Here is a 27,857-nt window from a genome sequence, read left to right as displayed (position 1 = left end):
TCACTATAGTAGTTTGCCTCTTCACTTTTTACACTCCATTATATCCAAAGTGATAACAAAGAAAAGCTCTGCTAAGTAGAAAGTAATGGCTGGCTGGAGTCCACTTACAATGTGAAAATGTTTCGTATGTGTTTAAAATCCAACAGTTAATGGGATTAGATATTTATCTACCATCTGTTGTGTTAGGTAATTCAAAGAACCCAGAAATAATTATGAAATCAGCACTGATTCAATCTACCAGGAAAATAAACGGAAATGCGAGTCACTGAGAAGCATTTCTTGGACCCCATGTACCATATGTGCTTTCACAATACCCTATACTGACTAAATTCTATGTAAAGAATATAGTACCAGTTACATAGTGCACTCTCAATTAATATTTGTCAAGTAAAAGAATGATGGTAGTTAAACAAGCACGCACTGTACTGGGGTGGATGCTGCAATAAGAATGCATACTGAAGGGAGCTTCTACAAGAATGACTTCTTAAACTATGTAGAATTAGCTGAGAAAAAAGCAGGGGTGTCGGGTGAGAAGGCAACATACAGAATGTATGAAGTCTTGGGGATGTGAGGCATGACAAGTTTGAAGAACTACAGTTTAGTACGGTTGAAGTTTAGAATGCCAAGTGAAGAATGAGGAGATACACAAGGACAAGGTTAGCCCTTATAACAGAGGGCTCTGTAAGCTGAGTTTGAAGAGTTTGGATGTTTCTCTTATATGGGATGCCATTGAAGAATATTAAGCAGGAACTTGCTGTAATCACTGTACATTTTAGAAGATTACTCTGCATTATAGAAATTACAGGGGGGAAGACCAAGGCTGGAAGTGGGGAAAACAGTTGGAAAGACCATTATAGTGTTTAGAGGGAAAGGTGCTTATGGCCTGGACCGGGATAGTGGCAATTTATATGGAGAAAAGTGGGCAAAATTTTTTAATATTTAGGAGCTTGTGTTATCATGATTTAGTAACTCACCAGATGTCAGCAGGAAAGGAAAAGGGGGGAGAAGGAATGACTCCTCAGTTTCTAATTTGAGCAGCTAGGTAGATGGTAGCTTCATTCTCTGAGATAGGAAATTCTCTGAAGAAGGAATAGATTTGGTGGGGAAAGGTCTTGGGTTCAGTTGTACGTACATTGAGCTTAAGATACTTATAAAGGTGATCAAGTAGAGATATTCAATATTTAGGTAAATATACTAGTTAGAATCTCAAGAGGTCTTCTCTAGGCCAGGCTCATCAGCTTATTGGTCATTGGGAGTAAAATAAATATCTTAAAAAATATAGAGAGAGAGTGACAAGAAAAAAGGGCAGAAGGCAGAATCCCAAGGAACCTCAACATTTAAGGGACAGATAAAGGAAAAGAAGCTTGTAAAGAAGGCCAAAGATAGACAACTAGAGAGGGAGAAGGAAGGTAGAGCGAGTGACAAAATGATGTGAGAATTCAGACGGGAAGATGACTTCCAGTTTTGGGTATACCTTGCAGGAAGCTTTTCCTGGAATACCCTTAAGCAACAGATAATTTGCAAAGAAGAGATGCAGTGGGAAGGTATTCCAAGCAAATAAGAGAAAACAAATAATGCATAGGAGAGTAGTTAACAGTTTAATTTGACTGAAATACAGGGTCAAGAGAGCTACAGAGGAAGCTGACAAGATGGTTTGATGCCATGTTGTGGAAAACCCTGGATTCTGGACAAGTTGTTAGTAACTTTATTCTATGGGTGAGAAAAGCCATTGTGTTTGGTACTAAGAAAAAGACAAGAATATAAAACATGCTCCGAATCATGGAATACCTTACCATTTTATTGTGGAAACAAAATCTAGGCACCTGAAAAGAATAAAAATTCAAGATAATATCTGATTAATGAGAACAAACACTAAATACTATAGTAATTTTAATAGTGGCAGAGTCCATTTGAACTGGAGTAGTAGTGTCCAGATTTGTATTGTCCTAATTAAATAGTGATGTCAGCTAGTCATTGTCTTAAAAAAAAATGATCTAGATTCAGTGCTCTTTATAAAGAGTATTCTCAGTGGATGTAACTCTCAAATTCATTTGTTCAGAAAGAATTATACTGTTGTTGTTACTTGATGATCTTTGACATAAACTCAAAAAGACTTCTGTCTGAAAGGCAGCAATAGTTCCAAAGATTCTAAAGGAATACATACTCACAAACCCAGACATTGACATACATGCTTTACCTAACTCTCAGTTAACAAATATATGTTAAATGGCTATTATGTGTCAGTGATGTATAGTGGCTAAGGGCATGGACTACATATTGAAACACACCCGAACTCAACTCCCGGTTCTGCCACTCTCAATGGAAGGAAAAAAGTTGCAGTCTCCCTTAGAATAGTTAATATTTAAATCTTGTATGCATTATGATTTTTTGAAGACATTTTCAGCTATTATGTATCCAATTGTTAATGCAACTGTCAAATTTAATTCATATTTCTTAAATCTATAGGGAGGAGAGATGAGGAATGATTTCAGGTATTAGCTAAGTCACAAAGTGAATCGTCCACATTTAGAAGACTAAGAATTGGTCATAAACTTTTGCTGAATGATATGTAGCATGTAGTCACTAGATGTCACTATTGTTGAACATTGCTGCAAAAGAGTAAATCCAAAGTACAGTATACACTACAAGAACACACACCTGGGGAAAGACAAGAAGTTGTTTCTATTAAGTGATATATACATACATGATATTTATGTAAAATGTGAAATTCCCAAGCAGTGTGTATCGGTATTCTGTCACCCTGTTTGTTTTACAGTGGGTCCGTAAGGGAATAGAAGCAGAGCCTTAAAGCTGATAAAGGCATTAGATCATCTAACATCCTTCCTCCCTACCCCATTTTATAGGTTTGGAATTGAGGTACTGGATGGTGAAGTGACAAGAAATTTACTCAATATTATGTAGCAGATTAAAAGCATAGAGCTTAGATTGCCCAGCTCTTCTATAATACAGACTGTGTCCATTATTTATATGTGCAATCAAAGAGACATTCTAATAAAAACAGGTGAAAACAGAACCTCTAAATCAATCAAAATTTTCCATGACTTTAAAAGCAAAGCTTAGCAATATGGTGATAGTACATACTTGTAATAAAAATTATCAGTTGAATACCATAGCTTTTGCTATGAACTGTACAAACATCTCACTTGATCCCCTAATAGCAAGATATGTAGTATGTATGTATTTATACTCTGCCTCATTCCAAAAAGGATTTTAAGAGGCTTATTTCAATAAATAGAGCATAAAATTTTATTTAAATACTGAGGTGATCATAAATGTAAGATACTGGAATAAAAATCACAATGAAGTCTTCTTTTTGTTAGTATACAAAAAGCATGATGTCCAGTAAACTCAAATTTGGATAACTATTCTGCTTTCTCCAGCTGTGAGCACAAAGTAAGAAAAGTAGATAGTACTATACCCATTAAATGATGACAGGAGATTGTAATTTACCCAAGATCATACAAGTAGTATATTTCTGATTTCAAAGCCCTCATTCCTTCCATTATGCCAGCTATCTAGACATATAATGAGAGGACTCCTGTTATCAAACCAAACTTGGGTCTGCTCACCTGACGTGTAGTAAAGCCAATCTATTGACACAGTGTTGTGGTGAAAGAAAGTACAAAGTTTACTGCAAGGCACCAAGCAAGGAGAACAGGCAGCTAATGCTCAAGAGACTCAAATTCCTTGATGGCTTTCAGGGAAGGGTTTTTAAAGGCAAGGTGAGGGAAGGGTCAACGGGTGCATAGTCAGCTCATGTACATCCATCTGATTGGTTGGTGGTGAGGTAACAGGGTGGTATTTTGGGAGTCAGCATCATCAACCTTCTGGTTCCAACCAGTCTGGGGTCTAGGAGCTTGTGGACAGCATGCCATTAACTTCTTCCACCTGGTGGGGCCTTTAGTATCTGCAAAACAACTCAAGGATATGGCTCAGAATATTATCTATAACCTTTGATGAGGAACTAAGGGTCCTTGACTTTGTTTTATGGCTAAACTATGATTATTTTGTCTTGCTTGGCTGTTTTCCTCTGTTTCTGCATTTTCTCACTTGTCTGATTAAATATGCTCTTTGGAACTTGGGGAAGGCCTAGGAGTCTAAAGCTTTTCTACAAACAAGAAGTAGGGGGTCGTCTGCCTCTGGGAAGGCCCCGCAGGGTCCTGCTTGGTTTCACTCCTAACAGAATACATTCACTGTAACCATTAGACACTTGGATTACCACAGTTACTCCTGAATTACACAGGAAGGCTTTTGCTTATATCAAGTATATTTCAAGTAATTGTATAGAGCTGTTAACAAGATGTTTTTCTATCAAGAAATTGAATCCCCAAAAAACCAATTCTTAAGAGAAAGATAAAATTTGTTAGTTTAATTTAATCTACATTTTTAATTACAAAATTTATATTATGTTAAGGAAATAGGCATTTTAAAAATTAGATAGGAGAGAAAGAGGTGTCCAGGGAGAGCGAGAAGTCCAAAGGAAAATAAAGATAAGGAGATATCTAGAGCAAAGAAGAAAGCAGACAGGCACAATATTAAAAAGGGGGAAAAGGGGCAGTGGGGAGAGGGCTAAGGCCCATGTATTCTGCCTAGTCTGCTTCTAATCCCTACGTTACTCAAGTATTTGGTTTTTCCTCTTCAACTTCCCCCATTAAAGTTATGCCCCAAATCTATCCTAGTCAGAGTCCTAATTCTTCAAAACTTCCACTCTCTAAGTTTTTGTTCTATAGGAGCAGAACTGTTTTCTAAGTTACCCTGTTAATTTCTTATCTGTCTTTACAGCATAATCATTAAGGATCTTACTCATTTTATAATTTGTTTCCTTTTTCTTAACGTATTTGAAACGCTTATGCTAGATGTTAGAATCTCTTATTTTTCTATCAAAGATGCCCTTCTTGTTAACCATGCAGAATGTTTTTGTTTTTGTTGTCATTTTGAGTATCTGGTGTTTTTTTATTCTCAGTTTATTCCACAAATATTTATTGAGTGCCTGCCATTTGCTAGGTACTGTGAAGATCAAGGGTAAAAAAAACACACACACACACACATATAGTCCCTGCTATCCTGAAGTGCACAGGCTTCCAGTTCCATCCAAGCTAGAATAAATCCACTACAACATCTTTTTCACTGCTCACAACCCAAAACTCTGGATAAGATGCAAACAGCAACTACCTGAGGACTCAGAAAAGTAAACAAAAGCAGGTATATTGTGAAGGAGAGTCAAAACTATGAGGGTGAGTTTCTCTTGCTCTTGTGGCTTTAACCTGAAGGTAGGCCCCAGTCATTCAGCCATGCAAGGCCCACACAGGAGGCCAAAAACTACAATAGAAAACCTATTTTTCTGGCCTGAAGATCTGGGGAAATGGACCCTATAGTCCAAAGCGAGTGTGAGGAATCATTGTTATTGCTGTTGTTTTCCTTTTGCGGCTTTTCCCCAAGGGCTGGCACTGTTTATGGAATTATGGACAGCTAAAACTCAGAGAAAAGCCCCATATTCTTATTAGAGAAACCACAGAAAGAGACCTTGAGAGAAATAGAGTTGGGAGGAGGTGTGGATTCAGGAAAGGAGAAAGCTGAAGAATGGGGTTCCTTAATTCTGTGCATGAACCCAACCAAGTGTCTTGGGTCACCTCCAGCTATGCATGCATGAGACAGGCCCAAAGCAGCATCACAATGGCTTTAAAAACTGAAGTAATATTAAGAAACAAAACAAAACAAAACAAAACAAAACACTGCCCAAGCCACTAACCCCTGAGTGGCTTCATGGGACAAACCAAAGGCAGCATAACAAAGGCTTTGGAAACAACTGAGATTGGAACCAATGGCCACAGAAACTAAGAGAGAGCTTATGATCTACACCAACTCAAGTTGATTGCCTGCTAAAACAAACAAAAAATAAATATTCCTCAGAGGATTTTAGCAGGACCCAGAGTCTATGCAACAAAATATCCATGATATACTCCGGAAGTACTTGACATATAAAGAACCAGGAAATGATTGTCTTAAGGGAAAATAAAATCAACAGATGCCAGCCAAAAATGACACAGATGCTGAATTATCAGACAAACATGTTGAAGCATCTATGTTTCATGTGGTAAAGATAAGCATAGTCATAATAAATGGAAAGATACTCATTCACAGCAGAAAAATAGAAACAGTAAAAAAGAAGTAAGTAAAAATTTTTGAACTAAAAAGTACAGTATCTGAAATAAAACATTCACTGGATGGACTCAATAGCAGAATGGAAATGAACTGGGAAAGAATCAATGAACTTGATGATAGATAAATAGAAATCATTCTCACTGAAAAACAGAGTGAAAAAAAGACTGAAAACTAAAATGCACAGAGCCTCAAGGACCTGTGGGACACTATTATGGAGTCTACAGCCTAATGAGACAAACACAGTAAACAGTCACTCTAATCAATACATGACTACAAACTGAGGTAACTGCTCTGAAAAAAATGATCAACATTCTATAAGAACATAAAAAACTGGACCTTACTTAGTCTACAGGCAGCGGTGGTGTCATAAATATTTCTCTGAGGTCCTTGAGCTGAGGGATTAAAAAGGAGTTAACCAAATGAAGGGGAGGTTGGTGGAGAGTATTTCAGTTGGAGGGAAGAGCAAGTATTAAGGCTCTGCAGAAGGAATCTAGCAATTTCAAGGAACTGTAAGAACATCAGAGTGGCCTAGGAATGAAAAAAATGAATAGGGAATGGTATGAAATTAGGCTTGAGAGGGACCCATGGACTACATTTGCAGAATCCTGTAGGATTATCATTGCAATTAACTGGATGTTTATTCATATGTTGATATCTTAATCCCCAAAATGATAGTATTAGGAGGTGGGACCTTTGGAAGATAATTAGGTCATGATGGTAGAGTCCTTATAAAAGGGATTAGTACCCTTTTAAAAGGGACCCCAGAGAGCTCTCTAGCTGTCTCTTTGTCATATGAGGATACAACGAGAAGTCAGCAGTCTGCAACCCAAAAGAGGGCCTTCACCAACCATGCTGGGATGCATCCAGTTTCCAGAACTGTGAGGAATAAATTTCTGTTGTTTATAAGCTACCCAGTATTTGGTACTTTATTGTAGTCGTTTGAACACAGCCATGTTAAATATTTTTGTCTTTATCCTAAAGCCAGTAAGGAGTACTGGGGCACTCAACCAGTGAACTGAAGTGAGGATTGAGGGCAGAACCTTCATGACTCCCAACTTTTAGCAGTTGATGAGAGAAAATGGGTCTGCAAAGAAGACAGGAAAGGAATAAGAAGAAAGATGGGGGGTGGGGTAAGAGAGTGGTTTAATAAGAGTGAAAAGAAGAATGTTTCATCATGTCATATGTTCACTTGTAGATTATTTATGACCTTAAGGAGAATTATTTTGTGGAGTGAAAGGAGTAGAACCTCAAGTGGCAAATATTGATGAGTGAGTGGTTTGTGAGGGAAAGAAGACTGTGGTGAGAACCACCAACTCTGCAAAAAGTTTATTAGTAAAGGGAAGGAGCAGCTGAATGGGGATGTGGGTTTCTAGGAAACTTTTATGAAGATGAGCTCATTTAAACGTCACTGGGAAGGATCTCGTTGAAAGGAAGTGGGAGAGGAGGAATAGTTGATACAGGCAGAGAAGGATCATTGATGATATAAAATTCTTGAGAATACAAGAAGGAATATAGTCCAAAATACAAGTGCTCTGATTGCCTTAGGAGGAAGACACTTCCTTTAATGTAAGAGGGAGAGAAAGATTTGTAATGGAAGTTGGAGGTAAGGTTATCTACTGAGAATGAGGGGTTATATGTGGAGCCACGGTAATAAATGAATTACCCAGGTATATGTTTAAGACTCAGAAGGATTACAGATTTGGGAGTCAGCTGTTCATGTCTTTGGTGAATAATGGAAAGGGACCAAGATAAGGTCAGTAAATAACAGTGATTGGAAGAGGGAGAAAGGTGTATTGTCAAACTATACAAACTTCAAAGAGGCAAGGTTTTTTTAAAAGTAATGTATATAAATAGCAGTTGTCAGAAGGAAGTAAGCAAATAAACAGCTATTATGAAAGAGGACTATAGGGGAAGTTGTATGCTTAAGGGAAGGGCTTGGTTTCAGATAGGACACAGAATTTGAGAGAATGCTCTGAAGAGGTTGAGAATATAAGAGGTTGAGAGTTTGATAATTCTAGCAGAAGTTCCAGAGTGCTCAGTGAAAGGGGTTGGAGGGTAAGAGGCACGTAGAGGGATCTTAACACCTTTATAATTGATTTCCAATGAGCTATTTCTAAATAATCTTAGCCTTCTCTGACTTATTATTTACACCCTATTTTCAAGTTTTTTCTAAGGCCCTTATTTTTAGTACTTTCTTTTCTAAAATAGACAAACCAAAAAGTTAGATAGATACTTGATAGATTTTCTTTTCGTTTTTAAAAACAGATTTAAGCCATAATGGCCATTTTCTAAATGTTAGCATCTAAACCCTGTGAGAGCTTTGTCTATGTCTAACACAGTGTCTGATATATTATAAGCACTTTATTTTTAAGAGTGTGGGCTCTGGAGCCAAACTGCCTGATTTTGGCCCAGCTCCTTTATTTATACCTTTGTGACCTTGGAAAAGTTACCCAGTTATTACAGGACAGGAAAGCATAGACAATAGGAGGGAACCAAGGGGAAATAATGTATTTCTGATCTGGGAAAAACAAGTGAGGTTATCGTAATTTGTCGGGGGCATCATCTAAGGCAAAATTCCTAGAGAACTATTCCCTAGGAGCCAGAACAAATTGAGGTAAAACTGAGTGTTACAAATCTATCTCAACTGAGCTCAGTCTCTGATTTGCTTAAAGTGATTAGCACTCCCCCCCCACCACACATTTCTTTCTGGAAGAAGATAACATTTGGAGACTGTATCATTTCTTATACACGTCAAGTTTTCAATAAAAGTTATTAGCCATGCTAGCTTTTAGACAATACTTTATGACCACAAACCAAGACAGAAAATTGAAAATAGAAACATGTTCAAAGAGGACCCAGATTTTTGAGTTAGGAGACAAAGATGTTAAGATGACTATGATTTTAAGAACTAAAACTATAAAAGTCTTTGAAGAAAAAATGGGGGGAAAGCTTCATGACTTTGGATTTGGCAGTGATTTCTTGAACATTACACCCAAACTACAGGCAAAAAGAAAAAATAGATGAATTGGACAACATCAAAATTAAAAACTTTTGCACATTGAAGGACACTATCAACAGAGTGGAAAGGCAACCCACAGAATGAAAGAAAAGTATTTGCAAGCCAGATATCAGATAAGTGATTAATATCCATAGTATTTAAAGAACCCCTACAACTCAACAACAAAAAACAATCTAGTTTTAAAATGGGCAAAGGACTTGAATAGGCATTTCTCCAAAGGAGATATACACGAATGGCCAATAAACACATGAAAAGATTCTCAACATCACTAATCATTAGGGAAATGCAAATCAAAACCACATTGAGATACCATTTCATACCCATTATGATGGCTATTAACAAAAAAACAAAATAACAGGTGTCAACAAGTGTGTGGCGAAATTGGAACCCTTGCGCATCGCTGGTGTGAATATAAAATGGTACAGTCACTGTGGAAAACAGTATGTCAGTTCCTCAAAAAATTAAACGTAGAATTACCATATGATCTAGCAGTTCTCCTTTGTACATACGCAAGAGAATTGAAAGCAGACTTTGAACAGTTATTTGTACATCCATGTTTATAGCAGCATTATTCACAATAGCCCAAAAGGTGAAAACAACCCAAATGTCCATCAACAAATGAAGGGATTAAATTCATAGCTTTTGCCCAGTCCTAAGGTAGAATTCCATGTTTCCATTGCATTCTGGTACTTGGATGTGACCACTGGCTTCAAACTCATCATCTTCCCCTGCCACTGAGCAGTCCTGGCTTCATCTTTCTCTAGTTGTATGACCCTGGGAAAGCTACTGACCCTCCAGTCCTCAGAGTCCTCATGTGTTCAATGGGGGGAGGGCGTGGTGATATGAGGAAAGCAGACACATATCATGTGTGTTCTACCTATCTCGGGGTCTGGTACATTGTAAGCACTAAATATATGATTGTACTTATTCATTCAGCATCTATTCATTCATCAGCACTGGTTTTAATTAATTCCACAATAGGAAGCATGGATGTAGTCCTAACCCACTACTTGCAGGCTAATATTCCAGGAAAACGATCATCTCCCACTAAATCGAGTAAATAAGATGCTACGGTATGGCAGTTTCCTTTGCATTTTATGTTGGTGTATTGCCATCTAGTGGACAATGCACAGGTTACAAGCAAAAGAGGAAAAGGGCACACAGAGGAAGGCGATAATCCTAAAAGAAATGTTTACCATGCAGATTGCTCCATAGCGTTGTTGGATTTCAACAACTATCTGAAAAACATAAATAACAAGATGTGTTCTGAGTATAAAATAAATTGTAAATGAACACTATAGTATGTTGCCAGCTTATAATCTTACAATCTCTAACTTGTTCTAAGCAAAATAAAAGAATCAGCATTCTTTCCTGCAACTGACTGCTTTTCTCCATTTGAATTCTCCATGCTACATATTGGATGGGAATCTAAATCATAAGTAAGCCACTCAACCAGGGGTTAGACCTCCTGACTTCTCTACCTTTAACTAGCTAAGCAACTCTGTTTTCCTTTCTGAGTATGTTACCATTGTGGAGTGCTTACCATATGCTTGGGACTATGCTGAATATTTTATTTGGATTATCTCACTTAATCATTAAATTATTAATATTGAACCACTAAAAAAAAAAAGACAAATGAAGTGGTAAACAAAATATGGTATATACATACAATGGAATATTATCCAGCCCTAAAAAGGAAGGAAATTCTGATACATGTTACAACATGGATGAATTTTGGAGACATTATACTAAGTGAAATAAGCCAGATGCAAAAGGACAAATATTGTATGATTCCATTTATATGAGGTACCTGGGGTAGTCAAATCGTACAGACAGAAGGTAGAATGGTGGTTACCAGGGGGTTTCAGGAGGGGAGAATAGGGAGTTATTGTTTAATGGATACAGAGTTTCAGTTTGGGATGATGAAAAAGTTCTGGAGATGGACAGTGGTGATGATAGCTTAACAATGTGAATGCACTTAATACCACTGAAATGCACACTTTAAAGTGGTGAATTTTATGTCATGCATCTTTTATCAAAATAAAAATTTTTTTTAGTAACTATAATTAATATCAGTCAAAGAGAGGGAAAATGTATTATCTTCAAAGGAGTCATGGTAAGAATGATAATTAAATTCTTAACAGAAATTATGGGAGCCAGAATGCAATGGAACATTTTTTAAATGCTTACAGAAAATAACTTCTAGCCTAGAATTCTGTATCCAGTGAGAATACCCTTCAAAAGTGAAGGTGAAATTAGCACATTTCAGACAAATAAATAATGAAAGGGTTTATTGTCAACAGATCTATAGTAAAAGAAATACTGAAAACAGACGATACCAAGGTCATCAAGTATATTGAGCAACTATAAAGACAGGTTACAACCAGTGCAGTAAAGAAAGAAAAGGAGATTAAATGCATAAATAAAACTTGTATACTTACTTGTATACTTAGAAAATCCAAAAGAATCTACAGACTATTAGAATAAAGTAAACTTATTAAGGCCTGCATATAAAATAAATAAACAAAAATTACTTGTATTTCTGTATATCAGCAAAAACAAATAATGAATTTTTTAAATGATACTATTTTGGTAACATCCAAAAAAGTATCAATGCCTAGAAATAAGCCTACCTAGAAATAAGCATAATGAAAGATGTGCAAGACCTCTAAATTCAGTTTAGAGGTCTACAAAACGTTATTAAAATAAAGAAAATCTGAATAAGTGGAAGGATATACAATGTTGAAGGATTGACATACTATTAAGATATCAAGTTCTCCCCAAATTGATCTGTAGATTCAGTACAATTTCAGACAAAATTCCAGCAGGTTGTGTGTGTGTGTGTGTGTGTGTGTGTGTGTGTGTGTGTATTTGTGAATTGACAACTTGATTCTAAAATTCATATGGCAATACAAAAAGCCAAAGAGTCAGTCCAACTCTATCAACACCTATTATATAAGCACTAATGTAGTGTTGGCATAAGGATAGAAAAATAGGCCAGTGGACCAGAACAGAATCCAAAAATAAATTCACATATATGTGGTCACCTTATTTACAACAAAGGTGACCCTGAAGTGCAATGGGTAAAGGATGGTCTTTTTAAATTAATGGTGCTGAGTCAATTAGATATCGTATGGGAAAAAAATCAATTTTTATCTTTTTCTCACACTATATATAAAAATCAATTCCAGATGGATAATAGACTTAAATGTAAAAGGCAAAACACTAATGCTTCCAGAAGAATATGTAAAGAGATATCTTTATGATCTCAGGGTTGGCAAAGATTTCTAAAACAATAAAAACTCCAGCCATAAAAGAAGAAAAGAACAAATTGGACTAAATTAAAATAAAAACTTCTGTTCATTCAGAGACATCATCAGAGTGAAAATGAAAGCAACAGAGTAGGAGATGATATTGGCTATTTATATATTCAAGAAAAGATCCATTCTAGAATAGATAACTCCCAACAAATCAATTAGAAAAATTCAGCCAATACATTTTTTTTAATGGGCAAGAGAGTTAAACAGATACTTTACTAAAAAAGATATTTAAATGGCCAATAAATATATGAAATATATTAGTCATCAAGAAAATGCAACTTAAATCCATAATGCAGTATCACCAGAATAACTAAAAGGAAAAAGACAGATGATACCAAGGTTAATAAGGATTTGAATAATACTAAAGAGTATTTGGTTCAAATTCCAACTATGCTACTTGCCAGCTGTGTGACTTTGGGGAAATTACTTAAAATTCCTGGGTCTCAGTTTCAACATCTGTAAAATAAGGATAATAGTAGTAAATAATTCATAGAGTTGTGAGAATCGAATGAGATAATTCATGTTAAGTGTTTAACAGTCCAAGTTGTGTCAGCTGTTATTATATCATTTAATCCTCACAATAACCAATAAATTAAGCAATATTATATCATTATTTTACAGATAAGGAAATTGAGGCCTAGGGAAGTAAATCACTTCTATCTCAGCTTCAAAGTTCTTGCTTTTAGTTACTATGCATACCACCTACCAATTCCACTTTTGGCAAATATGTAAAGAGAGTTTTGAGTAATTGCCAGTCACAAATATTGCTTGACACACTATCAAGCTTCTCTTATAGCTCCTAACCTATTAAATTTATTATTCAGACCCCTTATCTAGGTTTTCAAGCTCTAATGCACTGTTTGCTCCCCTGGATCCCAAGTCCTGCCATCCTAATCATGACATAGTTGCAGATCTTAAAATATGCTGCCTGGTTTCTTGATATCTCTCCTTGTATGATTCTTTTTTTTTTTTTTAATTTATTTATTTATGGCTGTGTTGGGTCTTCGTTTCTGTGCGAGGGCTTTCTCTAGTTGTGGCAAGCGGGGGCCACTCTTCATCGCGGTGCGCGGGCCTCTCACTATCGCGGCCTCTCCTGTTGCGGAGCACAGGCTCCAGACACGCAGGCTCAGTAGTTGTGGCTCACGGGCTCTAGAGCGCAGGCTCAGTAGCTGTGGCTCACGGGCTTAGTTGCTCCGTGGCATGTGGGATCTTCCCAGACCAGGGCTCGAACCCGTGTCCCCTGCATTGGCAGGCAGACTCTCAACCGCTGCGCCACCAGGGAAGCCCTCTCCTTGTGTGATTCTTGATGTTATGTTTGCATGCTCCTAGTCCATCTGCCTAGTTATGACTCACAATTTGTCCTCATTCAAGTCGCTGTTGAAATGTCCCCTTGATCACTGTGACATCATGCTGGTTTATTTTCTTCAGTATTTAATTGCAGTCTGAAAATATTGTTTATTGTCTTTCCCTTCACCCCTACAAGAATATAAGCTCCATGAGAGTAGAAACCTATATTCCCGTTTTGTTTTGCTGCTTTTATCTTCAGAGTCCAGAAGAGTAGGCATTCAGAACTTACTGAGTAGGTGAACTTTGTGCCCTGACTCTTGTGTACTGGCGTTCAGATTTTTTAATGGTGCTAACCCTCAGCCTGTCCCTTCAGAACCTGACACAGCTTACGTGATTCACCCACATTCCTTGTTCATAGGGCTTACTAACACTTAGCTTCTGGTCTAACAGCTAACAGGTAGTCATTCTAATAATTCTGATATTCCCTTTAACTAAAATGGAGTTTTACTTTAAAAGGACTTAGAGATCTAATTTTTTCATCAAATTTTGAAAAATAAATGTTATTTTCTGTTTTAATATCATAAGTTCAGTTATGATTCCTTATAGGATTTTACACACTAATATTTTACTTCGTAAAGTGAGACAATATATGTAAGCACCCAGCATATGGTAGGTACTCAGATATTAATGTTACTTTTCATTAAAAACTTTCATTATTAAAATTGCTTGCCTTTTTAAAAAATATAGATACTTGAAACACATTATTATCAAGTACTTAAAAATTAAAACTTGAAATCTTTAATTTTGTCCTCAACAGTAACTCAAGAATTGAAAGATATTTTTAAGGCAGAGATACTCTTCCTCTACTCAAAGGCAGCAAAGATCACAGAGAAGGTAGAAACAACAGATATTTTAAAATAAATGTTTCCAGAACGAATTCTCCTGTTGATATGGTTCTAGTTCACTGTTTTTTCCTAGTTCATTCTTCTTCAAAATAAAACCTATTTTATTTTACTTAAGTGTTGGACCCACAGACCTTTTTTTTTTTTTTTTTAAATTTTATTTATTTATTTATTTATTTATTTATGGCTGTGTTGTGTCTTCGTTTCTGTGCGAGGGCTTTCTCTAGTTGCGGCAAGTGGGGGCCACTCTTCATCGCGGTGCGCAGGCCTCTCACTATCGCGGCCTCTCTTGTTGCGGAGCACAGGCTCCAGACGCGCAGGCTCAGTAATTGTGGCTCACGGGCCTAGTTGCTCCGCGGCATGTGGGATCTTCCCAGACCAGGGCTCGAACCCGTGTCCCCTGCATTGGCAGGCGGATTCTCAACCACTGCGCCACCAGGGAAGCCCCCCACAGGTCTTTCTAATGGACCATTTATAAAGACAGCATGCTTATAGATGTAGATTTTAATGTAGTTGATCACATTTCATTTTAAATTTTTTTGGAGTCTCTTATGCAGGAGTTGACTGAGTAGAATAAATCAATGATGGAAATTAGCTCAAACATATTATTTCAGTGCATGAAATAAAGAACTAAGTTTTCTGATATATGCTTTTAAGATACGGCCCAGGATTATGAACTACTGAGAAGTATTAAATTGTTTTGTGATAATGATTTTTTAAATTTATGCACATGACTTTGGTTAATAACTTTAAAATGAATATTTGGACTGTTTTTACTATAAAGATATCTGACTTGACTGTGGTGAAACTTTATGCTAAAAAATTATTTAAAAATTAATCCCACTTAACCGTGTTTGTTTTCAGATGGACTTACAGTCCTTTTTTTTTTTCTTTCTTTCAAATTACTTTTAAACATTAGCATGTACATCACAGATCCAAAAAATGAACATTTGGAGGATAAAAACATCCAGTCATCTACAACTCCTCAGGTAAAAAATTAAAACTATATTGTAACATATGATGTGAAAACCAGCTGATGCTAAAATTTATTTTTAAAGTTTACTTAATAGGTTTTTTTATATGTTTGTTTTAAAAGTGAGAAGTGGTCATTTTATACTATGAAACCATAGAAAATGAATTCGTAGCCTATACTTATTGAATGTGAAAGATATCCATGACATATTAAGTAAAAAAGCAGGTTATGGAACACTAGTATATTTACATTTTTATTAATAAATAACACACATACTCTCTCCCTTTCTCAGTCTCCCTCTCTCTTTTACATACACGCACACATTTCTAGATAAATATATATCAATATGGGTATTTAAAAAATAAACGATTCATGCTTAAAAAAAACACAACGAAGTGGTCATTTTAAAATAGCTAGTTTTAATATGTCCCAAGAAATGGGCAAAAGGAATGAAAACATGGAAGGGGTGACCATAGATTATTTTGGAACCGAAGAGGCAGATTTTAGGAATAATGAAAATTTGGCTTACTATTTCTTGCCATGTCCAGAATAAAGTTAGTAGTTTAGAGTACAAGAGGTAAAGAAAAATCTAAATTAATTAAAATGTTGTGCTGTACATTCGAAGGAGACCCAGGTTTTTATTCTTGCAAGTATGTAGAGTAAGTCATTAGACCTTTTGTTGACCTAGTTTTACTAAATAATAATTGCTCATAATTAGAATTATAAATTGTTTATTTTTTAAATAGAGGTTTCTACAGTTCTTAAGGGCCAAAAAAGTCCTTTTTAAAAAATGTTTAAAATATTCACCATTGATTCTAATTACTTTATCTGTAAAGACTTCATCTTACTCTATGTCAATTTATTGTAAATTCTGAAATAATAAAACTTAAAATAACATGATTTTATTGTATATGACCTTTCACCCACCCTAATCAAAACTCACCTTTGTGTCTTTACCCTGGACCTTTTGTATAGTGACAGACTTTCCAGAAAAAGGTCTCTATATCAGAACTCCAACAGATTAATCATGATCCGGTTTAAAGAACTTTGATTTTAAAGAGCTACATAATTCGTTTACATCAGCTGCTGTGGTGCGGCTGTCTCCCGAGTCATTAAATGCTTCCTCTTCCTTTCCTTAATCTGTCCAAGCTCTCTAGCCTTTGTTACCATTTCTTGTGACAATGTGATGTTCTCTCTCCACTGCACTCAAAAATATTATCAATACACTCAAAGCGTTGGCCTGCATGTCCACACACGTACATGCATATGCACACACACATGCATCATGATAACAGCAAGGATGTTTGAATATCGCTATTCCATGGTTAACTATTCTGTTCTGTTTCTTTTTAATCTTTTGTTTTGGTTTGGTTTTTACCTTGGGAGAAGCCTTTCAATATTCTCACAAACTAAAGGTGTCTTTTTTCCCCCTAAATCAGCAGTTTCATTATTAGACTAACTACCATTAAATACTGGAAGATTGAGGTATACCCATAAACCATCTAAATATGTTATCTATAAATAGTAGTGGAAAAAGCATGAACCTTGAATTTCTGAAAGCTTGATCTGTTTTTCTCATTTTTCTTTGTCATATAATTTTTCAAATGAAATGAATCCAATTATATTTCACCTCCTTTCCAATTTAGTTGCATTTTAATTCTACAAAAGTTTTGTTGAATGATCTTTGGGAGTTAGACTAAGTAGAGACAGTTTTAATTATTCTGCCTGCACTATAGGCACACTTATTCAGTATACATAAATCACAAATGAATATGGCAGGGAGGCAGATCTACAAAAGGCTAAATCAAGGTGCCCTACAAAATACACTGTTGTTACCTCCCCAAATACCTATTGATATAGAGCATGAATATTCTTTTGTAAGTATAATTCTCCATGTTCACAGTAATAATATGAATTTAATTACGAGATTTGGTTGTCTCTTACATTCATAAAATTGTACAAGTCTATTTCTTAAAAGACTTTCTTGTTTTACTTCAGATCCTCAAAGCTAGTGATAATAATGGACGTGAAGAAACTAAGGAAACTGTCTTGTCAAAAACAGAGGAAACAAAACCACAGATGGAAAAGAAGGGTTCTTGTCCTCCACAAGGAACACTGAATAAAACTATTACAAATGGTATGTGAAATAAGATATGTAAATGGATAGAAAATGAGAAATATATTTGATAAATATTAAAATACAAGCCAACAAAGACACTGCTTAATCTATACGCTTCAGATCAGATGAGCAGCCCTATTTACAAGCAATATGTGGACAAAGAGGAAACAGTTCCTTAAATCTGTCAAAAATAATAATTGCTTAACAGATCTATATTTTAGTGTTTTCCATAACTTTTTATGTTAAATTTTGGAAATCAGAAACAGAAGTGATAGGTTTTTATTTAAAACCTACTTTCGACATTTAGTTTTAAGTAGCTAGAAGGAACATTGTACTTCTGCCAATATTAAGGTTCTTATTTAAATTAAGCCCCAAATTTTAGGCTGTCTTAAAGAGTTGTGTAGAACTTGCTTTCCCACTAAAATTTTAAAGCATCTCATTGTCACCAAATATTTATAGAAGGTTTTTTTTCCCTAGATTTCTATATGATTAAACTTGAGAGACAGAGAGTGTTTGACCTCTAGAAGTACAGATCTCACAGAGAACAAAAATTAGATTAAAATATGATGAAGGATTAGTATTTGAAGTTTACATTGTTTTTCTTTGCTGCTTGCTAACTTTAAACTTTGAAAATTTTATTAATTGATGTAGTAAATTCATTTAGCAAAGGTTGCTTTTTAATTAAAATCAGTATTTTTAAGGCCCTGAATCTAGTAAACTTGAACATCTGCCAATGTAAGTGACTGGACTCCTTTGTAAATATAACTTCTGCACATAGGTCTCACATACACATCCCCATGACCTTATTTAGGGGGCAGTTTCTATACAGCAGTTGTTAGAAGTAGGGCTGGTGCCTGTGGAAGAGAGGGAAATGTATTGGTCACCAAATATTATCCATTGAGGTTGAGGACTATGGTTTGCTCAGGAACTAGTTGAGGAATTTTATAACAACAAACTTTGATACTTCTAACTGGTTTCCCCCTTTGTTTTCCTTCATTTTTGATTTTGCAAATTTAGAGAAATTAAGGAGCTTCATGTTTCTATCTTGGGGGTCTATATTCTTGTACTCTCTTTTTCAGTCTGTCTCTCTGTCTCTCTCCCTCTCACACGCACACCCTATTTTCAAACTAAACAAACTCTTAAAAGAGTGTATACTCTGGATAATAGAAAGAAATAGAGCTGCCGTTTGTCAACAAGTCATGTTTAATTCAGCAATCCTGCAGTGTACACAGGTTAAATTAAATAAGAAATCTAAACTTTCAACCACATGTAGAAATCAGTCTCATCACTTTTAATCACACTGTTTATATCTTACTTGGAGGTTGGCTTCCCTAATCGCAAAGAAATGGATACTCTAGGGCAATAAGTTTAGGTTTTAGCTATTGCTCCTTTTTTGTTTCTTTTTAGTTTACTTTGAATAAAGGTACTAACTTATTTCCATTAAGTTATTTTTCCTTTAAATAAGTGAGAGGGAAGCTTTATTATACATCCAACTATGATTTTCAAATAATCTTGGAACCAAATTTCTCCATTAAAATCTTACCACTAGTTTCATAAAGTAAGCAGTCTTGGAAGTTTAGAGCTCAAAAATAATATCCCAGACAATTCCAGTTTCTGGTCCAGCATCATCACTCCATCCTTACAACAAATAAAGAGCTGAACAAATGGAAAAATCACCAGCTCTTCGTAGTTCCATCAAAGAAGTGAGGTCACAGGGCAAATTACTGCCCCCCAAATTAGAGACAGGTTGATACAGAGAATCCTAAGTTAGAGCAGAAACCTCTGCGGGAACCAGTAGCGAGGGCAGGAAATTCGTCAGTTAGCTGGAAGCTCAGTGTGGGCAAGTCTGAGAGTTAAAAACTACAGGAGGAGCCCAGTCACAGTGTTGGGGGACATCCTTTTGTGAGCTGTACCTCCAAGAGCCATCTGTCAGGGAGAGAGAAACGGTGACCACCGTGAGATACACCAGAGCATCCTGTTCTTAATAAAACCTGCCCTCAAGAGAAACTGTTTTATCAAAGTATAACCTGTGGGGACTTTATTAGCCTAACCAACTAAGGAGAAGAGAAATACCCAACTCCAGCCCTCTCTAGCCATCCCATGAACCTAAGGGGGTGAAAAAAGAAAAAAGAGGGCTTCCCTGGTGGCGCAGTGGTTGAGAATCTGCCTGCCAATGCAGGGGACACGGGTTCGAGCCCTGGTCTGGGAAGATCCCACATGCCGCGGAGCAACTAGGCCCGTGAGCCACAATTACTGAGTCTGCGCGTCTGGAGCCTGTGCTCCGCAACAAGAGAGGCCGCGATAGTGAGAGGCCCGCGCACCGCGATGAAGAGTGGCCCCCGCTTGCCACAACTAGAGAAAGCCCTCGCACAGAAACGAAGACCCAACACAGCCATAAATAAATAAAAAAATTAAAAAAAAAAGAAAAAAGAAAATGCTCCCTATTTCACTTACAAAATTAATTTAAAAAAAAAAAGAAAAAAGAAAAAAGAAAAAGAACTTGTGAACAGCCCAGGGCACACAGGCTCACTAAAAGACTGAGGCCTAATCATAGGACTATAGAACTCTTCTTCTCCCCCTACAACTTACCGTCACATTACCATAGGTCCTTTTACCAGAACATCATGTTCCCTTTTAAACAAAAATATATAAAATGTATTAAAAGGCACAAAACACATTTTGAAGAGACAGAGAAAGCATCAGAACCAGACCCAGATATGGCAAGGGAGTTGGAATTATCAGACCATGAATTTAAAACAGCTCTGACTAATATACTAAAGACTCCAATGGAAAGGTAGACAACATGTAAGAACAGATGGGTAATGTAAACAGACAGATGGAAATGCTAGAAATCAAAAACACTGTAACAGAAATGAATGCCTTCAATGGGTTCATTAGGAGACTATGCACAGCTGAGGAAAGAATCTGAGCTTGGGGATTTGTCAACATAAACTTTCAGACCACAGTGGACTTAAAAGTATAATTTATTAACAGAAAGGCAGCTAGAAAATCCCCAAATACTTGGAGATTAAACAATATACTTGTAAGTAACACATAGGTCAAAAAAGAAACCTCAAGAGACAGTTTTAAACATTTTGAATAAAATGAAAATACAAGCTATCAAAGTTTGTGAGATGCACTGAAAGCAGTACTTAGAGGGAAAATTATAACATTGAATGCATATATTAGAAAAGAAGAAAGGTATAAAATCAGTTATCTAAGCTTCCACCTTAGGAAACTAGAAAAAGAAGCAAAATAAATTCAAAGTAAGCAAAGGAAAATAATAAAAATTAGAGCAGATATCAATAAAATTGAAATCAAGAAATAGAGAATATCAATGAAACCAAAAGCTTGTTCTTTGAAAAGATCAGTAAAATTGATTGCCTCCAGCTAGGCTAACTAAGAAAAAAGAAAACATAAATCACTAATATCAGAAATGAGAGAGGGAACATCACTGCAGATTCCATGGGCATTAAAATGATAATAAAGGAACATCATAAACAACTCTATGTCCACAAATCTGATAATTTAGAGGAAGTGGACCAATTCCTTGAAAGACCCAATCTACCAAAATGCACACAAGAAGAAATAGATAACCTGAATAAGACTATACCAGTAAAAGAAATTGAATCAACCATTAATAACCTCCCAAAACAGAAAGTATCAGACTCAGATGATTTCACTTGTGAATTCTACTAACTATTTAAGAAAGAAATTATACCAATTTTCTACAATCTCTTCCAGAAGATAGAAGCAGAGGGAAGCTTGCCAACTCATTTTATGAGTCTAGTATTACTTTCATACCAAAACTAAAGACATTAGAAGGGGAAAAAAACCCAATATCTCTGATGAACATAGATGCAGAAATTCTCAATTTGTTGTAATTCTCTATATTAGCAAATAGAACTCAACAACATATAAAAAGAAGTATACTTTACAACCTTGTGGGATTTATCCTTGGTATGCAAGGTTGGTTCACATTTGAAAATGAATTAATGTAATCCATCACATCAACAAGCTAAAGAAGAAAAATCACATGATTATATCAATAGATGCAGGAAAAGCATTTGACAAAATCCAATACTCATTCATGATAAAAACTTCAGCAAATTACAAGTTCTTTGTCAACTTGACAAAGAACATCAATTAAAAATCTATAGCTGCCATCATACTTAATTGTGAGGAAATAGCTTTCCCAGTAAGATCAGGAACAAGAAAATGATGCCCTCTCTCACCACTCCTTTTCCATATTGTACTGGAAGTCCTAGCTAATATAGTAAGACAAGAAAAGGGTATAAAAGGCCTACAGACTGGGAAAGAAGAAATAAAACTGCCTTTGTTCACAGATGACATGATTGTCTATGTAGAAAATCCAAAGAATCTAGGGGAAAAAATCTCCTGCAACAACTAAAAAGTGAGTATAATAACGTTGCAGGATACAAGGTTAGTATACAAAGGTCAGGTTTTTTTCCTATTTACCAACAATGAACAAATGGAATTTGAAATGAAAAACATATCACCATTTACACTAGTACTCCCAAAATGAAATACCTTCATATAAATCTAACAAAATATGTACAATATCTACATGAGGAAAACTGCAAAATTCTGAAGAAAGAAATTTAAAAACTAAATAAATGTATAGATTTTACATGTTCATGGAAGACTCAATATTGTCAAGAAATTAGTTCATCTCAACTCGATCTATAGATTCAATGCAACTCCAATTAAAATCCCCACGTTGTTTCATGGTGTCGACAAATTCATTCTAAAGTTTATATAGATATTACAGAAGACCAAGAATAACTAACACAATATTGAAGGAGAAAAATTAAAAATTGAAGAACTGACACTACTCCCCTACAAGACTTACTATAAACCTACAATAATCAAGAGAGTATAATTTGGTGAACAGGATGTAAATATATTAATGGAACAGAATAGAGAGCTCAGAAATAGATACACATAAACGTAGTCAGCTGACCTTTGACAAAGGAGCAAAGGCAACCCAATGGAAGAAAGGTAGTCTGGTGCTAGATCTACTGGACATACACATGCAAAACAAATTAATCTAGATCAGACCTTATGCCCTTCATAAAAGTTAACTCAAAGTGGGACATAGACCTAAGTGTAAAATGCAAAACTGTGAAACTCATAGAAGTTAACATAGGAGAAAATCTAGATGACCTTAGTTATGGTGATTACTTAAAAAACAAAACAGAACAGGAAAGGCACAATCCATGAAAGAAATAATTGATTAGCTGAACTTATTTAACATTAAAACTTCCACCCTGTGACAGACAATGTCAAGAGAATGAGTACACAAGCCACCAACTGGGAGAAACTATTTACAAAACACACAACTGATAAAGAACTATCCAAAATATACCAAGAACTTTTAAAACTCAACAATAAGAAAACAGACAACCTGATTAAAAATGGGCAAAAGACCTTAAAAGGCACCTCACTGAAGAAAATATACAGATGGAAAATAAGCATATAAAAATGTTCTCAACATCATATGTCATTAGGGAATTGCAAATTAAAACAACAAAGTACCACTGCATATCCATTAGAGTGGCCAGAAGTCCCAAACACTGACACCAGATGCTGGTGAGGATATGGAGCAACAGGAACTCTCATTCATTGCTGCTAAAAATACAAAATAGTACAGCCAATTTGGAAGACAGTTTGGCAGTTTCTTACAAAACTAAATGTACTCTAACCATATGATTCAGTAGTCACTCTTCTTGGTATTATTTACACAAATGGGCTAAAAATTTATGCCCACAAAAACCTGCACACAAATGTTTATAGCAGCTTTGTCCATAACTGCCAAAATTTGGGGTTGGGGTTGCTTACACTGCTTGTTGTATCATACTCCTGTTTTTTTTCCAAACACTCCATCATCTCATAAAATTTTTGTTGTTAATAGTATTTTATTGAATTATAGTCAACACACCACAAAGTGCACAGATCTTAAGTGTACACAGCTCAATGAATGTAGACAAATGTATACATTTGTCGAAAACCATCGCTCACATCAAGATAACAGAAAAGTCTTGCAACAGTATGACTTTATTTATCCCTCTTCTGCCCTTGTGCTAGATTTATCATATATTTTACTTCTACATTCTTATTATTTTTGCTTTAAAAAACCAAAGCCTTTAAGTTTAAAAAAAATTTCCCTTATATTTGTTCACATGTTTACATTCTCTAGTTCTCTACATTTCTTTCTGGCAATCTGGGCTTCCATGTGGGATTCTTTCCCTTCAGCCCAAAAAACTTCCTTTAATGTTTCTTGTTGTGTAATTGTGCTAGTAATTAATTCTCTCAGCTTTTATTTGTCTGAAAATTTCTAATTTGGCCTTTTTAAAAATTGAAGTACATTTGACATATAACAGTTTCAGGTGCATAACATAATGATTTGATATTTGTAAATATTGCAAAATGATCACCACAATAAGTCTATCATTCATGGTTAAAAATTTTTTTCTTGTGATGAGAACTTTTAAGATCTACTCTTAGCAACTTTCAAATATGCAATACAGTGTTCCTAACTGTAGTCAGCATGCTGTACATTACCTCCTCATGACTTATTTTGTAACTGGAAGTTTGAACCTTTTGACCCCCTTCACCCATTTACCCACCCTCCTACCCTCTGCCTCTGGCAACTGTCAATCTGTTCTCTACATCCATGAACTTGATTTTTTTTTTTAATTCCAGAGAGATTATATGGTATTTGTCTTTCTCTGTCTGACTTATTTCTCTTAGCATAGTGCCCTCAAGGTCAGTCCATCTATGTTGTAGCAAATGTCAAGATTTTCCTCCTTTTTTATGGCTGAATAATATTTCATTATATATACATATATATACTATATATAGTACTATATATATGTATATGTATCTACCATTTTTAATCCATTTATTCATTGATGAACACTTAAGGTGTTTCCATATCTTGGCTGTTGTAAATAATGTTGCTATGAACATGGGGATGCTTACAACTTTTTGAATTAGAGTTTTCTTTGGAAAAATACCCAGAAGTAGAATTACTGGATCATATGGTAGTTCTAGTTTTAATTTTTTAAGGAACCTCCATTCTGTTTTCCATAGTGGCTACATCAATATACATTCCCACTGACAGTGCATGAGGGTTCCTTTTTCTCCACATTCTTGCCAAAATTTATTACCTGTGGTCTTTTTGACTATAGCCTTTCTAACAGGTGTGAGGTGTTATCTCATTGGGGTTTTGATTTGCATTTCCCTGATGATTAGTGATGCTGAGCATCTTTTCGTGTACCTGTTTGCCATCTGTATGTCTTCTTTGGAAAAATGCCTGTTTGGATCCTCTGCCCAATTTTTAATCAAATTGTCTGGGTTTTTTTGCTATTGAGTTGTATGAGTTCATTGTATATTATGAACACTAACCACTTATCATATATAAGGTATGCAAATATTTTCCATTTGGTAGGTCGCCTTTTCACTTTGTTGATGGTTTCCTTTGGTGTGCAGAAGCTTTTTAGTTTGATGTAGTCCACTCCCCCCCGCCCTTTTTTTTTTTTTTTTTACTTTCGCTGCCTTTGCTTTTGGTGTCAAATCCAAAAATTCATCACCAATACCAACACTTAATACCTATGTTTTCTTCTGAAAGTTTTACGATGTCAGGTCTTATGTTCAAGTCTTTAATCCATTTTGAGTTAATTTTTGTGTATAGTGTAGATAGAGGTCCAGCTTCCTTCTTTTGCATGTGACTGTTCAATTTTCCAAATACCGTTTATTGAAAAGATTGTCCTTTCCCCATTGTATATTCTTGGCTCTTTTGTCATAAATTAATTGACCATATATCAGTTTATTTCTGGGCTCCAGAATAACAAATGACCCAGTGATCTATGTGTCTGTTTTTATGCTAATATCATACTATTTGATTACAATAAGTTTGTAATATAGTTTGAAATCAGCGAGCGTGATACCTCCTTTGTTCTTCTTTCTGACGTTTATTTACTTTTTTTTTTTTATAAATTTATTTATTTATTTATTTATTTTTGGCTGTGTTGGGTCTTCGTTTCTGTGCGAGGGCTTTCTGCAGTTGCGGCGAGCGGGGGCCACTCTTCATCGCGGTGCGCGGGCCTCTCACTGTCGCGGCCTCTCTTGTTGCGGAGCACAGGCTCCAGACGCGCAGGCTCAGTAGTTGTGGCTCACGGGCCTACTTGCTCCGTGGCATGTGGGATCTTCCCGGACCGGGGCACGAACCCGTGTCCCCGGCATTGGCAGGCGGATTCTCAACCACTGCGCCACCAGGGAAGCCCTCTGACGTTTATTTTTGAAGTATATTTTTGTTGGGTATAGACTTCAAGTTCACAGACCCTGTTTCCTTTAAGCCCTTTAAAGCTGTTCTTTAATTGTCTTTTGGCTTCCTTTATTTCTAATGACAAGCCAGCATAATTCTTATTGTTGTCCCTCTAAATGTAATTTGACTATATTTTCTGGATGATTTAAACTTTTTCTTTTCATCTTTGATTTCTACAGTTTAATTATAATGTGACTAGGCATACTATTCCTTGTATTTATCCTGCTTGGGCTTCACTAGACTTTTTGGACCTGTGTATTGTCTTTCATCAATTTTGAAAAGTCATCTTCTCTTCAAATATTTATTCTGCTCCATTCTCTCTCTCCTCTTCTTCTGGGACTTCAATTATACATATGTCACACCATTTCATATTGTTTCATAGGTTTTTTCTTTTAAAATTAATAGCATTTTAAAGCAATTTTTTTAGATTTACCTAAAATATGAGTGGTAGGTACAGAGAGTTTCCATTTAACCCTTTACCCCCTCATACACACACACAGTCTCCGCTATCATTAACACCTTACATTAGTGTGGTATATTTGTTACAATTGATAAACCAATATTATACATTATTATTAAAGTCCATAAATTACATTAGGGTTCACTCTTTGTGTTCTGTGGGTTTTGACATATTTATAATGATAGGCATCCACCATTACAGTATCATACAGAATAGTTTCAGTGCCCTAAAAACTTCCTGTGCTCTAGCTATTCATTCCTCCCTCCTCCTGGAATCCCCTGGCAATCACTGATTTTTTTTTTACTGTCTTCGTGGTTTTATAACTTTAAGAAGTCCTCTTTATTCCTGGAGACTTTCCTCCCAGAGACCTCCTTTTCTGCTTCCACCTATGTGGTTGTTTTCTAGGGCTGTGGAAGACTGTCATCCTAGAGCTTCCTTTCAATGCCCTCTTGGTTTGGATCCACTGTTTCCAAGATTAAAATCCTTCATCTTTCCTGGTTTCCTCCTGGTTTTGCTAGCATACAACCTCAAGGAAGTGCCAAAAAAAAAGGATACATGACAGCTAAACTTTCAGAGACCTCACATATATGAAAACGTTTTTATTCTGCTCTCACATCTGATTAGTTGGGTATATAATTCTAGATTAGAAATAATTTTTCATAGAATTTTGGAAGGGTTTATCTGCTGTCTTCTAGTATCTAGAGTTGCTGCTAAGAAATAGTATATAAATCTGTTTATGATTCATTTGGAAATGGCTTTTTTCAAGGTATCTAGAAGACTTTAGCATCTCTATATCTTTGCTTTTGCAACATTTTACAGTGATAAGTGTAAGTATGGATCTTTTTTCATGCTTTGTATTGAGCATTTAGTTGACCTTTTCAACCTGAACACTAAGAAAGTTGCATATTATTTCCTTGATAATTTCCCCCCTCCCCTGCTTTTTTTTTTCTTTATTCTCTTTTCTGGTCAGATATTGGACAACCTGGATTGGTTTTTATCTCATATTTACCACCACTTTATGTTGCTTTCTGTTCTAGGAGATTTCCTTTACTTCATTTTCAGTCTTTCATTTTTCTAGTTTTTCATTTCAGCAATCATATTTATTTTATCTCCAAGAATCCTTTTTGTTCTCTAATTGTTCCTTTCATATGGTATTCTATTCCTATTTCATGTACATTCTCAAATCTCTGAGAATATAATTTAAAATTTTTGTTTTATTTCATTCTGGTCCCTGAATTATCAGT

General features: G+C 35.6%; 1 protein-coding gene across 3 annotated transcripts in view; it reads left to right on the top strand.

Annotated features, from left to right (window-relative positions):
* The window catches only part of SLC9B1 (solute carrier family 9 member B1), a 67,599-nt gene that overhangs the window by 5,397 nt on the left and 34,345 nt on the right, over nucleotides 1-27,857 (top strand). For 2 of the 3 annotated variants that reach the window (XM_082389094.1, XM_082389092.1), the window contains exons 2-3: nucleotides 15,631-15,700; nucleotides 17,683-17,821. In XM_082389094.1, the coding sequence (XP_082245220.1) occupies nucleotides 15,631-15,700; nucleotides 17,683-17,821 (209 nt within the window). Of the gene's footprint in view, nucleotides 1-5,051; nucleotides 14,704-15,630; nucleotides 15,701-17,682; nucleotides 17,822-27,857 lie in introns of those variants that run through there. The other variant, XM_082389093.1, reaches the window with a different exon arrangement.

Source organism: Balaenoptera borealis (assembly GCF_965194805.1).
Source record: "Balaenoptera borealis genome assembly, chromosome: 4".
Taxonomy (NCBI): Eukaryota; Metazoa; Chordata; class Mammalia; order Artiodactyla; family Balaenopteridae; genus Balaenoptera; species Balaenoptera borealis.
This window is presented reverse-complemented; position numbering and strand designations above follow the sequence as displayed.